At 42.0% G+C, this 21596-nt stretch overlaps 1 protein-coding gene across 2 annotated transcripts in view; it reads right to left on the reverse strand.

Moving 5' to 3' along the window:
• The window catches only part of APBB1IP (amyloid beta precursor protein binding family B member 1 interacting protein), a 111082-nt gene that overhangs the window by 40199 nt on the left and 49287 nt on the right, over window positions 1-21596 (reverse strand). For both annotated transcript variants that reach the window (XM_004470780.5, XM_004470779.5), the window contains exons 3-5: window positions 17829-17916; window positions 14813-15105; window positions 4426-4503 (exon numbers count right to left, since the gene is read on the reverse strand). In XM_004470780.5, the coding sequence (XP_004470837.3) occupies window positions 4426-4503; window positions 14813-15105; window positions 17829-17916 (459 nt within the window). The remainder of the gene's footprint in view (window positions 1-4425; window positions 4504-14812; window positions 15106-17828; window positions 17917-21596) is intronic.

Below are 21596 nucleotides of genomic sequence, written 5' to 3' on the forward strand. Positions count from 1 at the left end.
GGCTTTGAAAACTTAATCTTCTGGATGGAAAAATTAATGATGTTTGACCACATTATCTTCCTGCTAAGGAATTCTTGAGAAAGTAAAAAGATGTGTTGGTGTTTTCTTTTGTTTTTAATAGGGAGAAAAAAGGCTAGATCACATAATTTCAGAATGATGTGAAAGGGTTTGTTTTGGGGGCAGAAACTGCAAGATTTAATCCACGTGTATTAATGATGAAAGCCCACTATTATAATTAACCCCAGAGAAGGCTGGTCACTTTAGAGAGAAGAAAACATATTTACTATTCTTCACATTTCCCATCACATTTGCAAGTTGCAGAGTACCTCCATGCCCACACATATGGTGATGTGATTTAACAAGCTGAGGCCTCTCGTAACTATACTAGGTGAGGTGGGGTAAAAATGGTTCAAGAATTAAAATAACCACCTTTCTAATCCACTACAGGAAAGGTTTTATAGCTGTCATAATTCCTCTTTTTTTTTTTGCAAAGTGTTAAATAAAAGACTATACTAGCTCTAAATCATTTATAATACTCTGCTTCTATAATAAAATCTATAAATGGAATTGTTTTGTTGTGTCATGGAGCTTCAAAACAAACAAGCAAAATGAAAGAATGTGTCTGATTCTGTTTCTGGTTCTGAAAGCTTTGTAACACAAGCTGTGTGCTGCGTTGGCAATCCCAACCATGCCAGGCTCCTCAGAATGCTGGAGGGTGAAGTAGTTCATATAATAATAGTCCAGACAGAATTCCAGATAGACTTGACTTCCGCCTTTAAAAACACATCTGGATTCTGTATGAGTACATTTCATTTCAGTTCCTTGCTTAATGTACGAGTGTGTCTCAGTTATTTTTCTGAATGTTTTAAGTAATCAGAGAATACAGGTGATCTGGCCTTTAATTTTTCTTTCCCCTTCCACTGATCAGCGTGGCTTCTGTTTTACATCTTCTTTGTTGAATCAAGGCAGGTTGTGCTTTATGTTTTGTGTTAAACTTTACCTACACGCATTTATGGCAAAGTTCTCTCACTTAAGCAGGAATAACTGCTAGTCTCTCCCATGTTCTCTTTCTTTTTTTTTTTCAAAGATTTATTTTATTTATTTCTCTCCCCTTCTCCCCCCTTCCCCCTAGTTGTCTGTTCTCTGTGTCCATTTGCTGCGTGTTCTTTTTGTCTGCTTCTGCTGTTGTCAGCGGCACGGGAATCTGTGTCTCTTTTTGTTGTGTCATCTTGCTGTGTCAGCTCTCCATGTGTGTGGTGCCACTCCTGGGCAGTCTGCACTTTCTTTCGCGCTGGGCGACTCTCCTTACGGGGCGCACTCCTTGTACGTGGGGCTCCCCTACGCGGAGGACACCCCTGCGTGGCGTGGCACTCCTTGCGTGCATCAGCACTGCACGTGGGCCAGCTCCACATGGGTCAATGTGGTAGGCGGACGCCCTAATGTGGTAGGCGGACGCCCTAACCGCTGGGCCAAGTCCACTTCCCTCCCATGTTTTCTTAATTGCTAGCTGAAGCAAATAAACTGAATTCTGCTAGTTCTAATTTTTTTTTAAGTCTAAGAGACAACTTCTCTTGTCATTTTCCCCTCCAAAAATTTATATAATCTGGCCCTTATTTTACAAACAAGCCAGTGATTTGGAATCACTTAACTCATAATGATTTTTAGATTTACTCATGTTTATCATCTTTTTTTTTTAAAGATTTATTTATTTATTTAATCCACCCCCCCCCCCTGTCTGTTCTCTGTGTCTATTCGCTGTGTCTTGTTTCTTTGTCCACTTCTGTTGTTGTCAGCGGCACGGGAAGTGTGGGCGGCGCCATTCCTGGGCAGGCTGCACTTTCTTTCACGCTGGGCGGCTCTCCTTACGGGGGCACTCCTTGTGCACATCAGCACTGTGCATGGGCCAGCTCCACACGGGTCAAGGAGGCCCGGGGTTTGAACCACAGACCTCCCGTGTGGTAGACGGACGCCCTAACCACTGGGCCAAGTCCTTTTCCCTGTTTATCATCTTTTCATCTCTGAATGTGAAGTATCTTCTTCATTATCCATTTACACCTCAGTTCAACAGTGTTGTCTGTGTTACACTGTGTAACAGACAGTGATGGAACAGGTCACCCTGCTCTTCTCCCTTCACCCATCAAGCCACTTCCCACCCAGCAGCCAGGTGCTCTTTAGAAAGCATGTAATGGGAAGCGGATTTGGCTCAACTGACAGAGCATCCGCCTACCATATGAGAGTTCTAGGGCTCAAACCCCGGGCCTCCTGACCCGTGTGGTGAGCTGTCCCATGGGAAGTACTGATGCATGCAAGGAGTGCCAGGGTTGTCCCCCACGTAGGGGAGCCCCATGTGCAAATAGTACACCCTGCAAGGAGAGCCACCCTGAGCAAAAAAAGCACCGCCTGCCCAGGAGTGGTGGTGCTGCGCACACGGAGAGCTGATGCAAAAAGATGACGCAACAAAAAAGAGACACAGATTTCCAGGGCTGCTGACAAGAATGCAAGTGGATACAGAAGAATACACAGCACATGGACACAGAAAGCAGACAATGGGGGGGGGGGGGCGGGGGAGGGAGGAAGGAGAGGAGAGAAATAAATCTTAAAAAAAGAAAAGCACATAAAATCTTGTAGAGTTGTACAATTGCATATCTATGCCCTAGCAATTGCTTCCCAAGGTATGCATGCAAGGTAAATAATTCTTCATGTGCGCCAGGGACACAAGTAAGACAGTTCCTCATCACAAGATGCCCATTGAAGGAGAATGGATAAGTAAGTGGTGGTATATTTACACTATAAATTATAAAGCAGTAAGTGAACTGCTGATACAACAACAACATGGATGAATCAGCAAAAATTTTGAATGAAAAGAAAGCAAAGCTAAATAATAAAAACCGAACAATGTATTGTGCAGGTTCTATGCATGTCTTTGTGTTTATGTATATGTGAGAAAACTATTTTATTTAAAACAAAAGAATAATGAATACAAAATTCAGAGTATTGTTCACCTCCAAGAGCTGGGAGAAAGTGTGGGGGAAAAGCACACAGGGAGTGATGTAAGAGACATGTAACAATCCAGTTAGGTTAGGTTGTAGATTCATGGGTGATTTTATATTAGCGAATAAATAAATAAAAGAGGGTCATGCTTAACCCAATGATGACAGTGTGCTCTTAACCCAGAAGGAAGATTTGGAGGTCCAGAAAATATGGAATTTCCTCTTAGAAAATTAATGGCTAATGTACTGTTGACCTGTACAGACTTGCCTCATTATATCTTGAATTATACTTAGCATCTTATAACTGCCACTGCATGTGTTAAATACTTCTTCATGTCAACATCACATGTCAAGTGTGAATGTCAAAAGATAAAAGTTTACAGAATAAAAACAAAACAAAACAAAACCCCCCTGTGTGGCTTCCTTCCACACTCCAGGTACAAGCCCAGGGAGACTACGGGGCCACCTTCCTGTCCGACCCCCAAGCCTTTCTTCTGGCGTCTTTCTTACTCCATGGCTGACCACGCAGCAGCTGTACTGCTCTTTCTTTGCGTCCACCTTGCCCAGCTCATTCTGGCCCCAAGTCCCTCTGCTTGGAATACGTCCCCCCACGCCCATGCGTGAGGCTTCTTTTGGCCAAATGCAAATGCCCAGTGTTCTGTTCAAATGCTGCCTCCTCAGAAAGGCCTCCCTCCCAGGACCTTCTGTTACGGAACAATCCATATGTTCCCAAAACACCTTATGCTCTGTAAAAATGCACAATAAAATGGCAGGCTTATTAGGAAAAGAGCCTTGGGGCAGATCACTCGAAACTTAACGCAACTCAAACTATCAAAAGCAACAGTTGGTACCTCGGGAGAGAATTTGGACATCCAAGGGCAGACAGATGCTGGAGGCTTCGGGGATATTCAAAATGCACAAAGGCAATTGTGCAAATGGTGAGACAGGGCACTGAAGCCCCGTTCTGACCCAAGCAAGGCAAGACCAGAAGATAGCGCCGCTGGCTAAAAGCCAAGAGCTGGGTCCTGCGTGTGGGCTCTAGGTGTACATGCTGATTTTAAATATTCTTAAAACAAGCTGAGAAGGCCCCTGTCTGTGCAGCAGCGCAGCCAAGGGCCTTTTCCTTTCTTGGCGAAGGTTATAATTTGACTCCTGCTATTCCAGCTCCTAGGAAAAAATCAATGCATAAGCCAACAAAACATCACGTACAAGCCAAACAAATAACTATATTTATACTAAGATAGGTTCTCTATCAATCACAAGTGAGTTAATTAATGTCACAAGAATAGCTATATAATATTATCTTTGTCCTTAAATTTTTTTCTAAATTCCAACTATTTTGAAAGTCTCACTAACAATTTTTTTGTTCTAACCATTAAGTATAAGAGAATGCCATTAATTTAACTTCCCTGTGAGAAAGTGACCCATAGTTTACCTTCTTAACCTTGGCCTCCTTCAGTTTCTCCAGTGCCAGCTTAATTTTATCAGCCTTGGCTTGAGCTTCTTCTTCTTCCTGTAAAACAAGATATTCCACACAGTCCATGAAATAATGCCAGAGAGTAAAGACCTTCACCATCACTAATGTCTCTGTTATTTTATATGAACAAAAGGCTGGATCAAGAGACACCACATTTCACATGATCAATTTTTTTTTACTTTTGAAATCTAAGTAAGGTACCTGCTTTATTCAGTGTTATTTGCTTATATGGACTTACATTCAATGTTAAAAAATATATATATATATATATTAAAAGATACTTAGATTACACAAAATGTTACACATAAAAATATAGGGATTCCCATATGCCCCACTCCCCACACCTCTCACTCTTGCCCATATTAACAACTTCTTTCATTAGTGTGGTACATTCATTGCAATTGATGAACACATTTGGGGCATTGCCACTAAGTATGGATTATAGTCTACATTGTAGTTTATACTCTCTCCCACTCACTTCTGTAGGTTATGGCAAGATATATAATGGCCTGTATCTGTCCTTGCAATGTCATTCAGGACAATTTCAAGTCTGGAAAGTGCCCCCATATTATACCTCTTTTTCCCTCTTCCTGCCTTCAGCACCTCCAGTAGCCACTGTCTCCACATCAATGATATAATTTCTTCCATTGCTAGAATCACAGTAAGTCTTTAGTAGAATACCAGTAGGTCCACTCTAGTCCATATTTTATTCCCCAATTCTAAGGATTCTGGGATGGTGATGCCCACTCCACCTCTAATTGAGAGAGGGTCTCCATCCCATACGGCTGATGGATGGGACTCTCTGGCTTGCAGTTGTAGACTCTCTCAGTTCCTTGGTATGGTGGTTGTCCATCCTCGCCTCCTTGTTAGTTGTCCTGGGTGAGTCTAATTAACTGGAGAGTAGGTGTTACAACTCTGCTGAGGCTCAGGGCCCAGCTGTCACATGGACAGCTCAAAGATTCAAGTCTCTTGGATGTATACCTACCAACTCCAGCACCAACTATAGGTTCAAATAGAAGGGACAAGAGGCACGTGTAGAGAAGTTACAACTGAGTCCAACTCTGTCACATTTGGGAGCACAAACTCCAAAGTAGAACTCACCTGCAAGCCACCAAACTCCAGAGCTAGCTACCATGACCGTAGGACCTGGGTGTCCCCAGAGCCCTCAGGAGCCCCACTATTTGGGGTGCTATCTACTTTGGCAGTCTATGAGATCCTGCAGAGATGTGCATAAGCATTACCTCTGGCGTGACCTCCTGACTCACTTTGAAGTCTCTTAGTCATATAAACTCATTTGTATTTATCTTTCATCCCCTTTTATCCAAGTGTTTTTTTTTTTCCCAGTTGCATTCCTAGTTGGTGCATGGTAGTAATCCCTCAGTGCCAGGGAGGCTCATCCCCGGGGGTCATGTCCCACACTGGGGGGAAGGTAATGCATTTATAGGCTGAGTTTGACTTAGAGAGAGGCCACATTTGAGCAACATGGAGGCTCTCAGGAGGTAACTCTTAGGCACCCTACAGCACTAGGATAAGTTGCAATTTCAAGAGCAAAGGTTCATAAGCATAATTGTCAATATCAAGGGCCCATCAATGGACCATCCTTCTTCACTAGTCATTGCCCAGCACTTGGGCGACTGTTGCACATGATCAATTTTTAGAAATTAAATGGATTGTCATAAAAATCTTCCACCCAAAGATTCAGGAGGTGGTCACTCCTATATCTTAGGAAAAGGAACCTCAAGGTGAAATGAGGACTTCAGTGAAACTTCACCTACTTAAACCATCAAAACTTTGCCTGGCTGTAATTTGTGACTGAAGTAGGTATCACTAAAAGAATCACTGAAGGGACCTTGAGGAATCTGACAATTCCCTGAAATTACAAGCATACTTTAGGTTCAGAATGTGTTTTCTGGGATTCCTAGTTTTTATTAGATTCTTAAAGCAGTTCTTAACTTCCCAGAGTTAAGACTTAGGCTCAAATGGATAAATCACCAAGCCCTGACAAACACACATATGCAGGCAGGAAAGAGGGTGAAATATTTTATTAGTCCAAGACCCTTGGATTTCTGCACATTAATATCCTGAGACTAGGAGCATTAAGGCTCTCTGATCTATCTATAATAATCAGGAAATGAGTGGTTCTGCTTATATATATATTTTTTTAATTTTTTTTAATGATTTATTTTTTTATTTATTTTTCTCTCCCCCGCCCCCCAGTTGTCTGCTCTCTGTGTCCATTCATTGTATGTTCTTCTGTGACTGCTTCTATTCTTATCAGTGGCACCGGGAAGCCGTGTCTCTTTTTGTTGTGTCATGTTTTTGTGTCAGCTCTCTGTGTGTGCGGTGCCATTCTTGGGCAGGCTGCACTTTCTTTGGCGCTGGGCAGCTCTCCTTATGGGGTGCACTCCTTGCACGTGGGGCTCCCCTACGCGGGGGACACCCCTGAGTGGCACAGCACTCCTTGTGCGCATCAGCACTGCGCGTGGGCCACCTCCACACAGGTCAAGGAGGCCCAGGGTTTGAACCGTGGACCTCCCATGTGGTAGGCGGACACTGTATCCATTTGGCCAAGTCCGCTTCCCTGCTTATATTTTAATCACTAGAAAGAAGATACTTATCTTCTTACCCAGATCCCACATTCAAGAAAATGCAGTTCAATTTTATTTAGCAAAGAGGTCATGAATGGCTCCTATCTTTAGGTACTGGGTTCTCAACAGTTTTTGAGCCACAGACCCCTTTAGGAATATGTTGAAAGCTAGGAAGTCCACAAAATCAATGTATGCATTCAACTTTGCCTGTCCTTTCAGGGAGTCATGGGCTCCTTGGAAATCTCCATGGACCCAATATTTGAGTCTCACCTCTGTATGGATCACTGATCTGCAAATGATTAGGTTACAATAAATCTGCAATAGAGCCATACTGACTATGATAGCAAATTTGTTTGTTCAAAAGGCATTTTGGGAACTTTCAAGGTATAGTGGGATGAAATCTGCCTCCCCCCCTGTTCAATATGTCCACATCTGTGAATGGGACCTTATTTGGAAAAAAGGGTCTTTGCAGATGTAATTAAGTTAGGGATCTTGAGATGGTGAGATCATTCAGTTTATTGGATGGGCCCTAAATCAGGTGACTGCAGTCTTTATAAGAGGAGTAGGCAGAGACAAGAGTGATGGGGCCACAAGTTAAGGAATGCCAGCAGTCACCCAGAACTAGAAGGGACAAGGGACAGAGTCTCCCTTATAGCTCCCAGAGGGAGTGCAGCCCTGTCAACACCTTGATTTCAGACTTTGGGCCTGGTGGTGGTTTGAGACAGTATGCACCCCAGAAAAGGTCATGTCCTTAGAGCTAATCCACTCCTTCAGGTGGGAAACTAGTGTTTCCTTTTGATGAGGTTACTTCAGTAGGGCATGGCCCAGGCTGGGTCTTAACGCTCTTACTGGAATCCTTTATAAGCAGATGAATGCGAAGAGATGGGGCCACAGAGACACACAGGAGCTCAAAGGGAAGCCCCAGAGGCTGAGAGACAGGGTTCCAGAGGTCAGAGGCTGGACTCGGTAGAATGCAGAGGCAGAGGCGTGGAGGAAGGCCCCCGGAAGCTGAGAGAGGAAGCAGTGGAAACCAAGAAGCGGAAAGCCACAAGACCCAGCAAAGCCTGATTTGGCCACTTTCATGGCCTCAGAACTGTAAGCTTCTAAGTTAATAAATCCTCATTGTAAAAGCCAAACCATTTCTGGTATATTGCCTTGGCAGCAATTTGTAAAGTAAAACAGGCCTCCAGAGCTTGAAAGAATATATTTCTGTTGTTTTAAGTCACCCACTTTGTGATGATTTGTTACAGCAGCCCCAGGATAGGAAGACATGGGCTCACTAAGGTCATATTTATAAATTCTAAACACCATCATACAGAATGACAAATGTGAAAGCCACAGGAAATTGATCTGGTTTCTTACTCCAGAATATTTTTAAAGTGGCTTTCTCTGAAAAAAATCCTTTCAAATGCCCTCTTTACCTTTACAAGAGACATATTATGAGCTAACATCTAAAATATTGATTATCTGAACTTTCCAGTTGTTTGAATTCCAGGATTCAGAGCTATATTGCTATCAAGCATTCCTCAACAGCCTGACCCAACGCCCTCCCTAACAGTACAAGGGATATACAGATACATCTTCCCCCTGCTGCGTGGGGCTGCCACGTTCAACAAAGTTCAATTCAGCAATGACTGGGCTAGGACCAGGGACCCAGACACCTATAAAACCGAATCCCATTTCTGAAAGTGCCAGTGGCATGGAGGGAGCCAACCATGTAAACCAGTAGATGCCATTCGGAGAGACTCTAGCCCTTCACAGATCTAACATATTTATTCAGTGTCTACAACAAGCCAGACTCTGTTCTAGGTGTGATAGATACAAACACACAGAGAGAGCATGGTCTAGGGGGCACAAAAGGAGGAACTGATTCTGGAAATACTCCAATTTTATCATTTGTCCCAATAATGTCATTCTGAGCCTTCTCTCCTCCCTTGTTAAATCTCATCCAGAATCATGTATTGCATTTAATTGTCACTTCCTTCCTTCCCCCTTCCTTCCTTCCTTTTTCCCATAGTTCTTGTCACAAATGACAACTTTATACATTATGAATGTGAAATCACTGATTTCTCATTACATTTTATGCATTTGCCTTTTAAGTCCACTTGGAAGTAAAAAGTGGAGTTATAAACTAAAAATTCAATAATACTGGCATTTTACATTTACAGCTGTTGATACCCTTATTGGAGATCTTTATTTCTTCATGCAGCTTCGAATGTCCTTTCCTTTCAATTTGCAGAATTCTCTTTAGCACCTCTTGTAGGGCTGGTGTGGTGGTGACAAACTCCCTAAGCTCTTATTTGGGAATTTTATAAGATTCCTCTCGTTTTTGAAAATGATTTTTCTGCATATGAAATTCTTGATTGGTAGTTGGAGTTTGCTGAGTGTTTTTTTTTTAAAGCTTTATTTATTTCCACCCCCCCCCCATTGTTTGTACTTGCTGTGTCTCTTTGTCTGCCTTGTTTCTTTACGAGGCACCGTGTATTAGTCAGCCAAAGGGGTGCTGATGGCAAAATACCAGAAACTGGTTGATTTTTATAAAGGGTATTTATTTGGGGTAGGAGCTTACAGATACCAGGCCATTAAGCATAGGTTACTTCCCTCACCAAAGTCTATTTTCACATGTTGGAGCAAGATGGCTGCTGACATCTGCGAGGGTTCAGGCTTCCTGGCTTCCTCCCTTCCAGGGTCTTGCTTCTCTCTGGGCTCAGCTTCTCTGTTTTCTCCACAAGGTCAGCTGTAGACTATGAGGCTCTGTAGGCTTTGCCTCGCTCCACAAGATCAGCTGTAGACTATCAGGCAAATGACTCTGTCTCTCTCTCCCTGGGGTTTCTACTGTGTCTAAGGAGCTGTCTCTATTCTTCTGTGTTCTTCTCCTGGCTCCAGCTTAAGGCTTCAACATCAAACTGCAACATCAAAAACCTCCAGCATTAAAAAGCTCCAACTCTGTCCTTTACCATGCCTTTTATCCCTTGGTGGGTGGGGACCCAATGCCCTGATGACATGGCCCAATCAAAGCCCTAATCATAACTCAATCATGCCCAGTAACAGACCAGATTATAAGCATAATCCAATATCTATTTTTGGAATCATAACTGTATCAAACTGCTACACACCGGGAACCAAACCCAGGGCCTCTGATGTGGGAGGAAGTTGCCTAATCACTTCAGCCACCTCTGTTTCCTGCTTTGTTTTGTCTTTCATTATGTTTTTTTTCTCGTGTCTCTTGTTGCATTAGCTTGCCACGCCTGCCCACCATGCCAGCTCACTGTCTTCTTTAGGCGGCACTAGGAACTGAACCAGGGACCTCCCCCGTGGTAGTCAGGAGCTCAATTGCTTAAGCCACATCCGCTTCCCTGCTGACCATCTTGGGTGTGAATATACATGTCTTTTGTTAAGTTGGGAAGTTTTCAACCATTTTTCTTTGACTGTCCTCTTTACCCCTTTCTCTCTCTCCTCTTCTTCTGGGATGCCCACAATGTGTATATTGGTGCATTTGAAAGTGTCCCACAGGTTCCTCAGGCTCTGTTCACTTTTCTTCATTCTTTCTTCCTTCTGCTCCTCAGACTGGATAATTTTAATTGTTCTATCTTCAAGCTCATTGACTCTTTCTTCTGTCAGTTCCAATCTGCTGTTGAGCTCTTCTGGAGAATTAAAACATTTTTGTTACTGTGGTCTTCAGATCTGTTTGTTTCATTTCTATAATTTTCTTCTCTTTATTGCTATTCTCTTTTCTTGATTTCCTTTAGTTCTTTGAACATGTTTTCCTTTAGCTCTTTAGGCATATTTAAGACCATTTTTCAGAACTCTTTTTCTGATGTATCCCAGGTCTGGTCTTCCTCATTGATGGTTCTAATGCTTGAATCATCTCCTTTGCCTGGGACATCACTTCCTGTTTCTGTGCATGTTTTATAATATTTTGATATTTTAATGTGTTATTGCTGGAACTTAGACTCTGAGGTTTTGCTCCTTAAGCTTGAATCCAGCTAAAGTTATGACAGAAAGTTCTTTGAATGCAAGGAGCTAACCACCACAACAAAGAAGTACACAAAGCACCTTTCCCAGTCTTTGCAGACTGACCTGAGTGACTGCTCTTCTTCAGGGCTTATCCATATAATGAGTTTAGAGAATAGCTCCAGCCAAAGCATAGGGCCACCCTCTTCCTTTCTGTGCAGGCTCTTTTCTTTGGCATACATGTGTGGCCCTAGGAATTCCCCCAATTACAGAGTTCTGAACATCCCCTCTTCCTTGGGAAATAGTTCTTCGTGGCCCTGGGCATTGCACGGCATGTCCCACAGCCAGCAATCCCTTGCCGCTGGCAGTATGACTTGACTACACTTCCCCAGTGTTCTGTAGAAGACCTCCGTGAACTGTCTTCTTCCTGCAGGGTAAGTGCTGGGATGGTGAGCCTAGGATTCCACCAACAGATTGGATCAGACAGACGTGCTCCCAGGATGTACACAAGTGTTATTCTGCTCCCTCCAGAACTGGGACCAGAGATCCACACTGGGAGCATGGGGAGGCTTTGTGTGAGAAAGTGAGGGGTAGGGGAGCAGCTAGGATTCCATGAAAGCCTATCCCTTTTTTTTTTTTTTTGAGGTACCATGGCTGGGCATTGAACCCAAGTCCTCACATGGGGGAAGCTGTCACTCAACCACTGAGCTTCATTGGCTCCCCTGAGTTGGTTTTTTCATTTGATTGCTTGTTTGTTTGTTTGTTTTTAGGAGGCGCCAGGGACTGAACCCAGAACCTTCCATGTGGGAAGCAGGTGCTTAGCCACTTTCACTCCCAGCTTACCGCTTTTAAGTAGCCTTTTCCTTGATTTGGCACTGTCCCTGTTATTGCAGCCCTTTAGCTTTACTGGAGCTTTGAGAAGGATGTTTCTGCCAGTTCTTGCTGGTGGATCAATGCATCTGTGGGGCAAAGCCCTGAAGCCTCTCACTCTGCCATCTTCATTGTGGAGGGGAGTACAAAGGACAATTTGACTTATTCAGCATGAGGATGTTCATACTCTTGTACATGTATAAAGAAACACTGCTGGTATTAGCATTTTGAAAAACAAGATACAGTTCCTACAGCCGTGAGCAAATATTTCCTGAGAAGCACCCTGCCTTCTGACATCATCAACCACCATGAGAGTAAGAGTACTCAGGGGAGTAAACGGGCAGGCAAGGTTTAACTCTTTCACAAAAACAATGGAGAAGGGCCAAAAGCTGTCCGAGGGACCTGCCTGGGGGTCAGCAGACCAGGACAGTGCTATACAACTCCCAGGAGGGTGAGGGAGAGAGAGATGAAGAACCGAAAACAACAAACATGGACTACTAAACACTGGTGGGCGGGAAGGCTCCGACCCCCACGTCCAAGGCATTAAGCTGGGATAAAACCCCTAGCTCACTGCAGACAACTGAGAGGGGAACAAACGTCTTCCTCCCTGTCATCTGTTAGAAGGGAAAAGGGAGAGGGAGTCAGGGGGCTTCTTTCCAGTGAATTCGGCATGCAGAGCCTGCTTTGAATCTCAGCTCTGGCCAGACCAAAACACAGGAAAGCAGAGCTTGAAAAGGTGTATTGACAGCACCATCTGCTGGCTGGTCTGGAAATTACTGGACAGAGAAAAACTGCTTTAAGTCTCTTTTCTCCTGAACTCCTTGGAGAACATTTGCACCCCATTAGTGAGTCCCTGGCCTGATTTTGATAATTTAAGCTGAGAAAATTTAAAGACTTAGAATAAGTTGACCCAAATATCAAGGAAGAGCTGTGAAAAAAACAAACCACAACAAACAAATAGGCAAGAGAGAGAAATTGGCCATCAGAGTAAATTCACCAACAGATGCCTAGACATCAGCCAAAAAATTACAAGCAATACTAGAAAATAGAAGAGATGAACCAGCCAAAGGAACAAACCAAATATGCTGAAGAGATATAGGATTTAAGACAATCAATGATAATCACACAAATCTCCTAAAGCAATTTTTAAAAAACTGAAAGAAAATATGACTAAAGAAATAAAGGATATTACAAAGCCACAGGAACTTACCTATAAAGCAGAGAGGCTACTTTGCCCTTTTACAGAACCCTTTATATGGTATATTTATCAATAATAATTGCAGGTAACCTTTAGGGTCTATTATGTACAAAGGACTGTGCTAAGTGCTTTGCACTAGTGATCACATTTACCCATCACAGCCTCAGCAGCAGGTCCTGTTATTCCCTTTTAGAAAGGCTGAGAGCAGTTCAGCAACTAGCCTGAGGTCACACAACTGAACTACTTCATCAAAGGCAGAGTTACCATGCTTTCTTCATTCTTTCCCTACTTCCTCCTTTATAAAGGGTCTTATTTGCCAACTTATACAGCAAGATTGTTGTAAATCATGTCCAAAGGCATTTTTGTGAGAACTTGAAGCTTGGATTTATTGAGAAGGACTTGAAACAATTTGGTGGTGTGAGGCAGCTATTGTGGGGGTCAATGTCAGAGGGAACACTTCTCTTTCAGTTTTCCATGGGGCTGCCAAATTAAACTGGGGTACCTTGTGTTGATGTGATTGCTTCTGTGTTTGCATTGTCCATTTTACCAAAACTTCTGGGACAGTTGTGTAAGGTGATACTTTCTTAGTGATTCTTGGAATAATATTTTAAACTAGATTCAGAAGGTTGGGACTGTCGGAGATGCCAAAATTCCATTTTCACTATAAAATTAAAACATTTTATAATTATTTGAGTATCATATTGCTGAAAATGGAGATAAATGTAGTGGTAATTTTGTTTTTAATGGAAAAAGTTAAGAAAGACAGAGGTAAATGGCTTTACCCAGAAGACTGGAGGACAATTTTCTATTGGTATGATTTTTCTATGCTGTTCCCTTTTCATTTGAATCCAAAGAATCAGAAGTGTACATGTAACTCCACCCAGGTACAGTGTCTGAACAATATTCCCAGAAATTACCTACCTAGCAAATAAAACATCAGCAACATTTCTTTTACCACCAAAAGCTGAATTAGTTGTTAATGAAATTTATGATTTTATTAAACTATATAAGCTAGTATAATTAAGCAATAAATATTCAGTATAGAAAAAGACTTAGGGGCCTAAAAACCAGTCCCACAGTTCATATAAAGTTAACGAAATGGGAAGCTGATTTGGCTCAATGGATAGAGCATCCGCCTACCACATGGAAGGTCCAGGGTTCAAACCCAGGGCCTCCTGACCCATGTGGTAAGCTGGCCCATGAGCAGTGCTGATGCGTGCAAGGAATGCCCTGCATGCAGGGGTGTCCCCCGTGTAGGGGAGCCCCACGTGCAAGGGGTATACCCCGTAAGGATTGCTGCCCAGTGTGAAAAAAGTGCAGCCTGCCTAGGTGTGGTGCCACATGCACCGAGAGCTGACGCAGCAAGATGATGCAACAAAAAGAGACACAGATTTCCGTGCTGCTGACAGAATGCAAGTGCACACAGAAGAACACACAGCAATGGACACAGAGAGCAGACAACGGGCTGGGGGAAGAGGAAAAAAAAAGTTAACAAAACTTTTCCCTCAAAGGTTGAGTATTACCAGGGAGTGCTGCATACAAATACAGTTTTTAACTAAATTATAGTGATTCCCAAATGCCGACCTCATACGACCTCTGTACACGCTGACATGCCTTGTTCATGGGGGACTCTGCCATCACAGGGGCCATGCTTTTTGGTTTCCCAGAGTTCAGCTGTAGAGAGCCGTTGGGCAGCGGAGGTCAATGGCCCGGCCACGGCCAGCCCCTCACTCACCTGAGAGAGAGGCTCAGGAGGTGGTGGAGGAAGCGGAAGGTCTAACATGGGGTCTGCCGGCGGGGGTGGTAACTCGTCCTCATACTGGTATGTACTAGCTGCAGCAGCGTTTGCTTCACATCCCAGGGAGGCGGCGCTGCTGGAATTTGATGCCTCCAGGGACCCCGAATGGCGTTGAGCCTGAGAGGATTCTCTCTGCGCCTGTATGGTCCTCTGCTCGGCTTCACTGATGTCTGCCACCAGGTCAGCCATCAGCGCGTCGAGATCTTTGTCCTCCAGTGCATTTAAGGACTCTGGTAGGGAAAATCACATTAATGATCAAAACAACTGTTTTGTACCTGGAAGAATGGAAAGGAGATCATTTTTAAGGGTCATGTTTGAGTAGGGGGATAATCATTTTAATTTGTTATGACATAAGGAGAAAGCCTAAAACTATTTTTATTCAATAGCACACACTATACAGGAATTCCTAAAACAATTATTGCTGCATTTACCAAGCATTTCATGGGAGTGAGTTTACACACACCGAGGAAAGAAAATCAAAGAGGAACAGGATCCCTGCACTGTGGGAAATCACAGGCCAGTTATAAAGTTAAATCCAAGCCATACATGGCTGTGTAAGTAGGGAATTTGTGTCTATATTAGAGAAGGGGCGCATCACTGGATGGAAGGAGACATCTCCCCAAGTATACCGAGGGCAGAGAGTACCACTGACAAATAAATTTGGAAGAAAGTGTGTCTCAACCAACTGGAGTTCAATATGCCTTGAGACTTTGGCGTGAGGGTGGAGCTTTTAGAGGCACGCCAGACATCTACAGGAACCCTGACCTTGAAAGAGCCAGCAATTAAGGCCAAACAGCAGGAACTAAGGGGCTGAGGGGGCTGAGGTGTGAAAAAAAGGTAGTTTTATGGGATTAAAGGCGAGGACTTTATGAAGACAGTGAGCTGGGAGTTAACTTTTACAGGGCAGACATGGATTTTCGAGTGAGGGGGAGCGAGGCCTTTCACCTTAGACTCCTTCATGGGTGAGATTACTGCAGGTGCGTGACGCAGAAAGCTGCTTAGCGTGGGTGGAGCGCAGGGAGGGGCGCTGGGGGCAGTGTCAGCAGAGCGCTGTGCAGGTCGAGGGGGCACCATTAGATGGCTAATGGTAATGAACAAGTGCGGGATGGAGGTGGAGGAGGAGGAACATGCTGGAACAAGGGCACGGAAGCAGCGAAAACGAAACCTGCTCACTAACAAAGAAGTCTGCGGCTCTGTGAAAGAGTTTATTGCCAAACATCATCCTCATCAGCTCCATGTATCGTAGTCCACTGATGTTAATAATTCTAAGGTACAGAGGTCTCACCAAAGTTTGGCTAAATGTGTGCAAAGGGCTTGTTTTCTTCTCAGCCATTTTTACCTCTAATTTCTTGAATATATATGTCAGACTGATGAAGCATATTAATAATTTCCTAATGCATCAATCACACTGTGACTGCTAACATATAAACAAATACTTTTTAATCTTTTGTAAAAATTTCAGGTGACAAAACCCATAAGAATCCTTATATTAACAGTTTCCAAAGCAAATTATAACTTTAAATTTATTAATATGAAATTGGGGGATAAAAGAAATGGATTCCATTCTGAAGGTTTTCACTAACCCTCTGGATGATTTCGAGAAAAATATTCTTAGCTCACTTTAGAAATGCCTTTAAAGTAAAGACACCTATCCTAATTCCCTGCAAGTTTCATTTTCTGCATGCCTCAATGTTTTATTCGTGGCGGTGTCTTAGACCCGAATTGCCCCACAGGTGTATGCCTTTTCTCCTTAATGAAAAGAGTTTTTTGTTACTGTGCTTTGAACATTACATCCATTTCTATATTGTTGGGTTTCTTTGTTCTTACCATTTTCAGTATTATTTTGACACTGAGTGAATGCTTAGGGAGTATGAGTTGAGTTGACTCTACCTGAACTGAACTAAAATGTTAATTAAATTTTTATTTTAATTAAACTGATTAAAAACACTCAGCTGTTATGAGTGAAGTGGGACTCAATCTGTATTGTCTGCACGCACAAGTAGGTGCTCTCTAATATTGTCAAAATCTTACAAAAGAGTATTACTTTTCTGGCACGCAAATGTTACCATCTCCATGGACATGACTGGCAGGAATAGTTTGTTTTTATGGTAAGGTGAAGAGAAAAGTGGTGTAGGAAAAGTATTTGGAATGTCTTTACAATTTATCAAGGGGCTGGCACTGGTGTTTCATGATTTATGGAAATATTACTGAAAATGACAAAAGCAAAGAAACCCAGTGAGTGACAGAAATAAAAATTCAGAAATCTGGACTTCTGTCACTGGGCTTCTCTCTTATTTTACTGTCCATACTTTCGGTAGGTACAGCGAGTCTTTGGCAAATCTTTTTCAAGAGTTATAGTGAATACTCATTCTATTGGTAGCAATTCCTTCAAGATCTATGGTAATTTGAAAAGCACATGGGCTGAAGATTTTTTTCTGCACCAAATAAAGAGAGAGATTTTTGTTCAGAAAATAATGTGACAATCTAGGGCGAATAAAAAAAGTCAAAGCAAATAGAATAGATTTCATAGAAATTAAAATAATATATTTTGAAGCATCTGTCCATATGTTAGCAGTTATGAAATGGACAGTTCATTATTAATCTGAGACATTTCCGTATTAAAATGATCTTAAAAAAATGATCTTACGTTACTCCTTATAACCCCATGTGCTTACTTGTAACAAGAAACTCCCTACTTTTTCAAAAAATGAAAGAACTCTTGAGCCTTTTCACAAGTGCGAGATGGCACTCCATGACATGCAAAAACATCTTCACGGCTCTTCAATTCAAGCCAAACACAATAGAACACAATCTGAAATTCAGCACTTGAAAGCTAACACTTGTCATGAAGAACCGGCTTCCTTTAATTTTGTTGTCAGATGATAGCTCCATACAAGTTGTAGTCATCATTAAAGATTTCAGGTTCCTGAAGAAGAGAAACGACGATACTCACCATTTAAATCTTTAAAACCCACACTGTAGTTAAATTCAGCTCTGGGTGAGGTGAAGTCAGGAGGAGGAAGAGTGTCAACTCCTAAACTCTGTGGAAACAGACATCCCAAATTATTAAGTACACGAAGGTTTGTGCAGCACATCTGAATCACTTACATTCATTTTTCTCACATTTTCTCTCTTAATATTTTTGTAAAGAATCATTACTTGAACGTGTTGTATGTGATTTCTTTCCCCAACAGAAAATTTCAATTGAAAAATTATTCTAGAAGGAACATCTTGAAATAAAACAGGTCAATGGAGACTGCAGGGAATGACATAGTTAATTTTTATAAACACCAGAAAAAATTTCTGATGCATATACCATGCACAGTTTAATAATTTAAGTAACGGTATCAAAGTAAAGGAATATTTAGTCACTTGGAGGAGAAAAGCTATTTCAGAATGAAATCTGACATTATACAGTGAAATGGTATGCTGTTATTCTTATCTAATAAAATTCTTGTTAAAAAGAAGATAAAAAACGGAATAACCTATTAATTTAGTAACTAACCATATTTTATTATTTGAAAAAAGTGACCCTGTATAATTTAAAAGTTACATTTACAATCTAAATTTTAAGCATTTTTCTATCTACTCTTTGAGAAATGATTCACTTGTTCTAAAACCTGAATACTATTATGACAGTGAACAAATCCTTTGATGTTAATTTGCCTTGTTAAATAATATTCTTATTCATGTTGGAATTTTCTGAGGAAAACTGATCATTATATATTTAAGGAAACATTAACAAAATATACTCATTTGTAAAAGGCCATAATCAAGAAAGTAAAAAACAAAAAACAAAAAAATGCAATCAAGTTATAATCAAGGCTAAAATGTAGGGAACAGTGGCTGTGACCCCAGAATTGATTTGGGGAAACAGCAGGAACATGTAGAAATTGAGTAGGAAAGGGGAGCTGAGGGATGAAGCACGGGGCAAATACCGGAGAAAATTTTAGTGAAAGAAAGTATGAAAACTCATTAACTGTTTTGTTTCTTAATGTTATAACTGAGAAGTCTAACATTATAATTAGGGTAGCCAACTAATCTTTTCTCAGGAATATAACTTAATCTTAATGAAATTAAACGTAATGAAATTAAAAGAAGTTTTTAAACAAAATATTAATGCAGAAATTTGTATAAAACAGGATTCTAGGAAAATGGAGAGAAAGGAGAGAGAGAAATAGATTTTAGGAATGAGGTACTTCAATAACAGAGACGTCATCCAAAGCCCAAGATGAAGCTACATGTGTAGCATTTTGCTCTATGTGTCTGGCACAGCCGGCAAAATCATTTTATGTGGTAAACCAAAAAACCCACAAACCTTGAAAATTTAAATTATCATGTATCTATTTGGAAGTTTATTAAGAAAAAATTAAATTAGACCATCTAGTGCCCGTGAGATGAAGTTTAATTAAAAAAATCATTTAAAGACAAATATTTGGAAAAGAATAGGACTGGTGGGTTGCAAGTATGGCGAAAATCATGAAGGTTAATAAATTATGAATACAAAAGCCTTACAAGGCAATCTTTTTTTAGTTGATTCTTTGTGTGTGTGTGTGTGTGTTTGAGTTGTGGAAACTACAGACTTCCAAATTGTTTCACCATGAATTTCAAACTGCTGACTTCTAGAAGGCCCTGTCTGGAGGCATACAGATTGCCCTGCCCTTGACAGCTCCTTGCCTCATTAAAGTGGAAAGAGGGGGAAGAGAAAGGGAAACAGACAAAGATTTTCTGATCTTAGGATAGCTTTAATACATTTTTAAAAAGATTTATTTATTTCTCCCCATCCCCTTGTTGTTTTGCACTTGCTGTGTCTGTTCATCTTCCTTGTTTCTTTAGGAGGCACAGGGAGCCGAACCAGGGACCTCTGATGTGGGAGGGAGGTACCTAACTGCTTAAGCCACCTCCACTCCCCGCTTTTGTTGGGTCTCTCATTATGTTTTTACTCCCCACGTATCTTTTTGTGTCATCTTGTTGCGTCAGCTCACCACGCCTGCCCATCACATTGAACCTCTGCTCCCTGCTTTGTGTCTCTCATGTTTTTATTTTCTTGAGTCTCTTGTGTCGCTTGCTGCACCTGCCCATTGCACCAGCTCACTGTCTTCCTTAGGAGGCACCGAGATCTGAGCTGGCGACCTCCCATGTGGTAGGCGGGAGCCCAGTCTCCAGAGCCACATCCGCTTCTCTGACAGCTTTAATATTGTTCCCAGTCTGAGCAACTGGAAACCAATCTGGAGGATGCTTCCTTGAGCCATGCATGTGAACCTCCAGTCCTCTTTCGCCCTGGAGTTGAGATGATTTTTTTTCAAGCTAAACATGCATTTTATCACAAATAGGTCTGGCATCTTTTCATGCTGCACAACTCTTACATCTTTTTCTTCAGGCTGCTTTGTTCCTTTTTCAGAGACAGATACCATCCAAAACGTTGCTTATCTCCTTGTTTTTGACTGTTGTGCCTTGTTGCATCAAAGCAGCTGACTTTGATACACATTTAATATCATTTCCTTCAAGAAGCAGCTCATCATTCTGGGCTGGAGATACTGAACGAGCCACACCTGGCCTCAGCTGAACCCTGTGGGTGTATTTTTCACTCAAGCAATTTTGGGTTTCAACCAGAGACCCAGTCTCCGGAGTAACGATGTCGATGGGGACGTGGGCACACACAGACCTTGTCCCGTGAGGGAAGCCAGTGCGGCAGCCCTGGTCACGTCTGCACGTGACGGCAGGTGGTGTGAAGGGCTGCCGGTTCCTTCCTGTTTCCCACCATCTGTCCACCCGAAGCCTCTTCCTCTCCTTCCCAAGTAGGCGGAGTTCTACGGTGACGCGACAGAAGTCCCTCGGCAGGTTCCTCGGGGAACCTTCACCACGCCTGCATCCCGTCAGGGGCATGTGGGCGTTTTCTGGAATGTGCACAGTCTGGCTGCTGAGAAGCATCTTCTTTCTGGCAGCGGATGCAGCCCAGATGCTCCTGACCGACAAGGCACCATGTGTGGGTGCAGGTGGGGTGAGGTTGACCGTGCTTAGACGGCTCAAAGCAAAGTGAAAAGAGGACAAATCTTGTTCCTTCTCTTCCCTTTCTTCAAGCTTGAACTTATTTTTTTTAATCTGAAGTTTTCCAGTGAAATGCACACTTTCGAAAATGTAGTTTGTAGGAGCTGTGCTTCAAAGGCTTTGTTTTATAATTATTGCCACACTGATGCTATGTGTAGGAAACACAATTTAGAGAGAGAAAGGTGAATTGTCTGCGTGCTCCAAGAATTACCGTATCTGGAGTTTTTAAGTTCCAAACTAATATTATTCATTACAGAAGCTTGGCTGTAATAAAAAAACAAAAGCCAGGAAATGAACATCACTGAATACAAATCAACCTGATTAATCACATTATTTAAAGTTATATCTTTATTTCTCCAACTGATCTATTGAAGGCTGAGAGAGGGGTATGTTAAAAATTCCCACAATTGTTGTTATTCTGTCTATCTACTTTTGTATCTCTTGCTTTGTTTTATATGCTTTGCTGCTGCATTTTTCAGCATACCAAGGTCCATGCCTGGTAAAACTTGGATTTGAATTATATTCTTCATTAACAAAAAACTGACTCTCTAATTTTTTTTTTTGTCTCAAATCTCCCTTTGTCTGATACTCTTACTGTGACCCCACCTCTCACTTTTTGTTATATTTTCTGAATATAACATGTCCAACATTTAACTTGTAGACACTTGCACTC

This window comes from Dasypus novemcinctus, chromosome 5, assembly GCF_030445035.2.
Source record: "Dasypus novemcinctus isolate mDasNov1 chromosome 5, mDasNov1.1.hap2, whole genome shotgun sequence".
NCBI classification, from domain to species: Eukaryota; Metazoa; Chordata; class Mammalia; order Cingulata; family Dasypodidae; genus Dasypus; species Dasypus novemcinctus.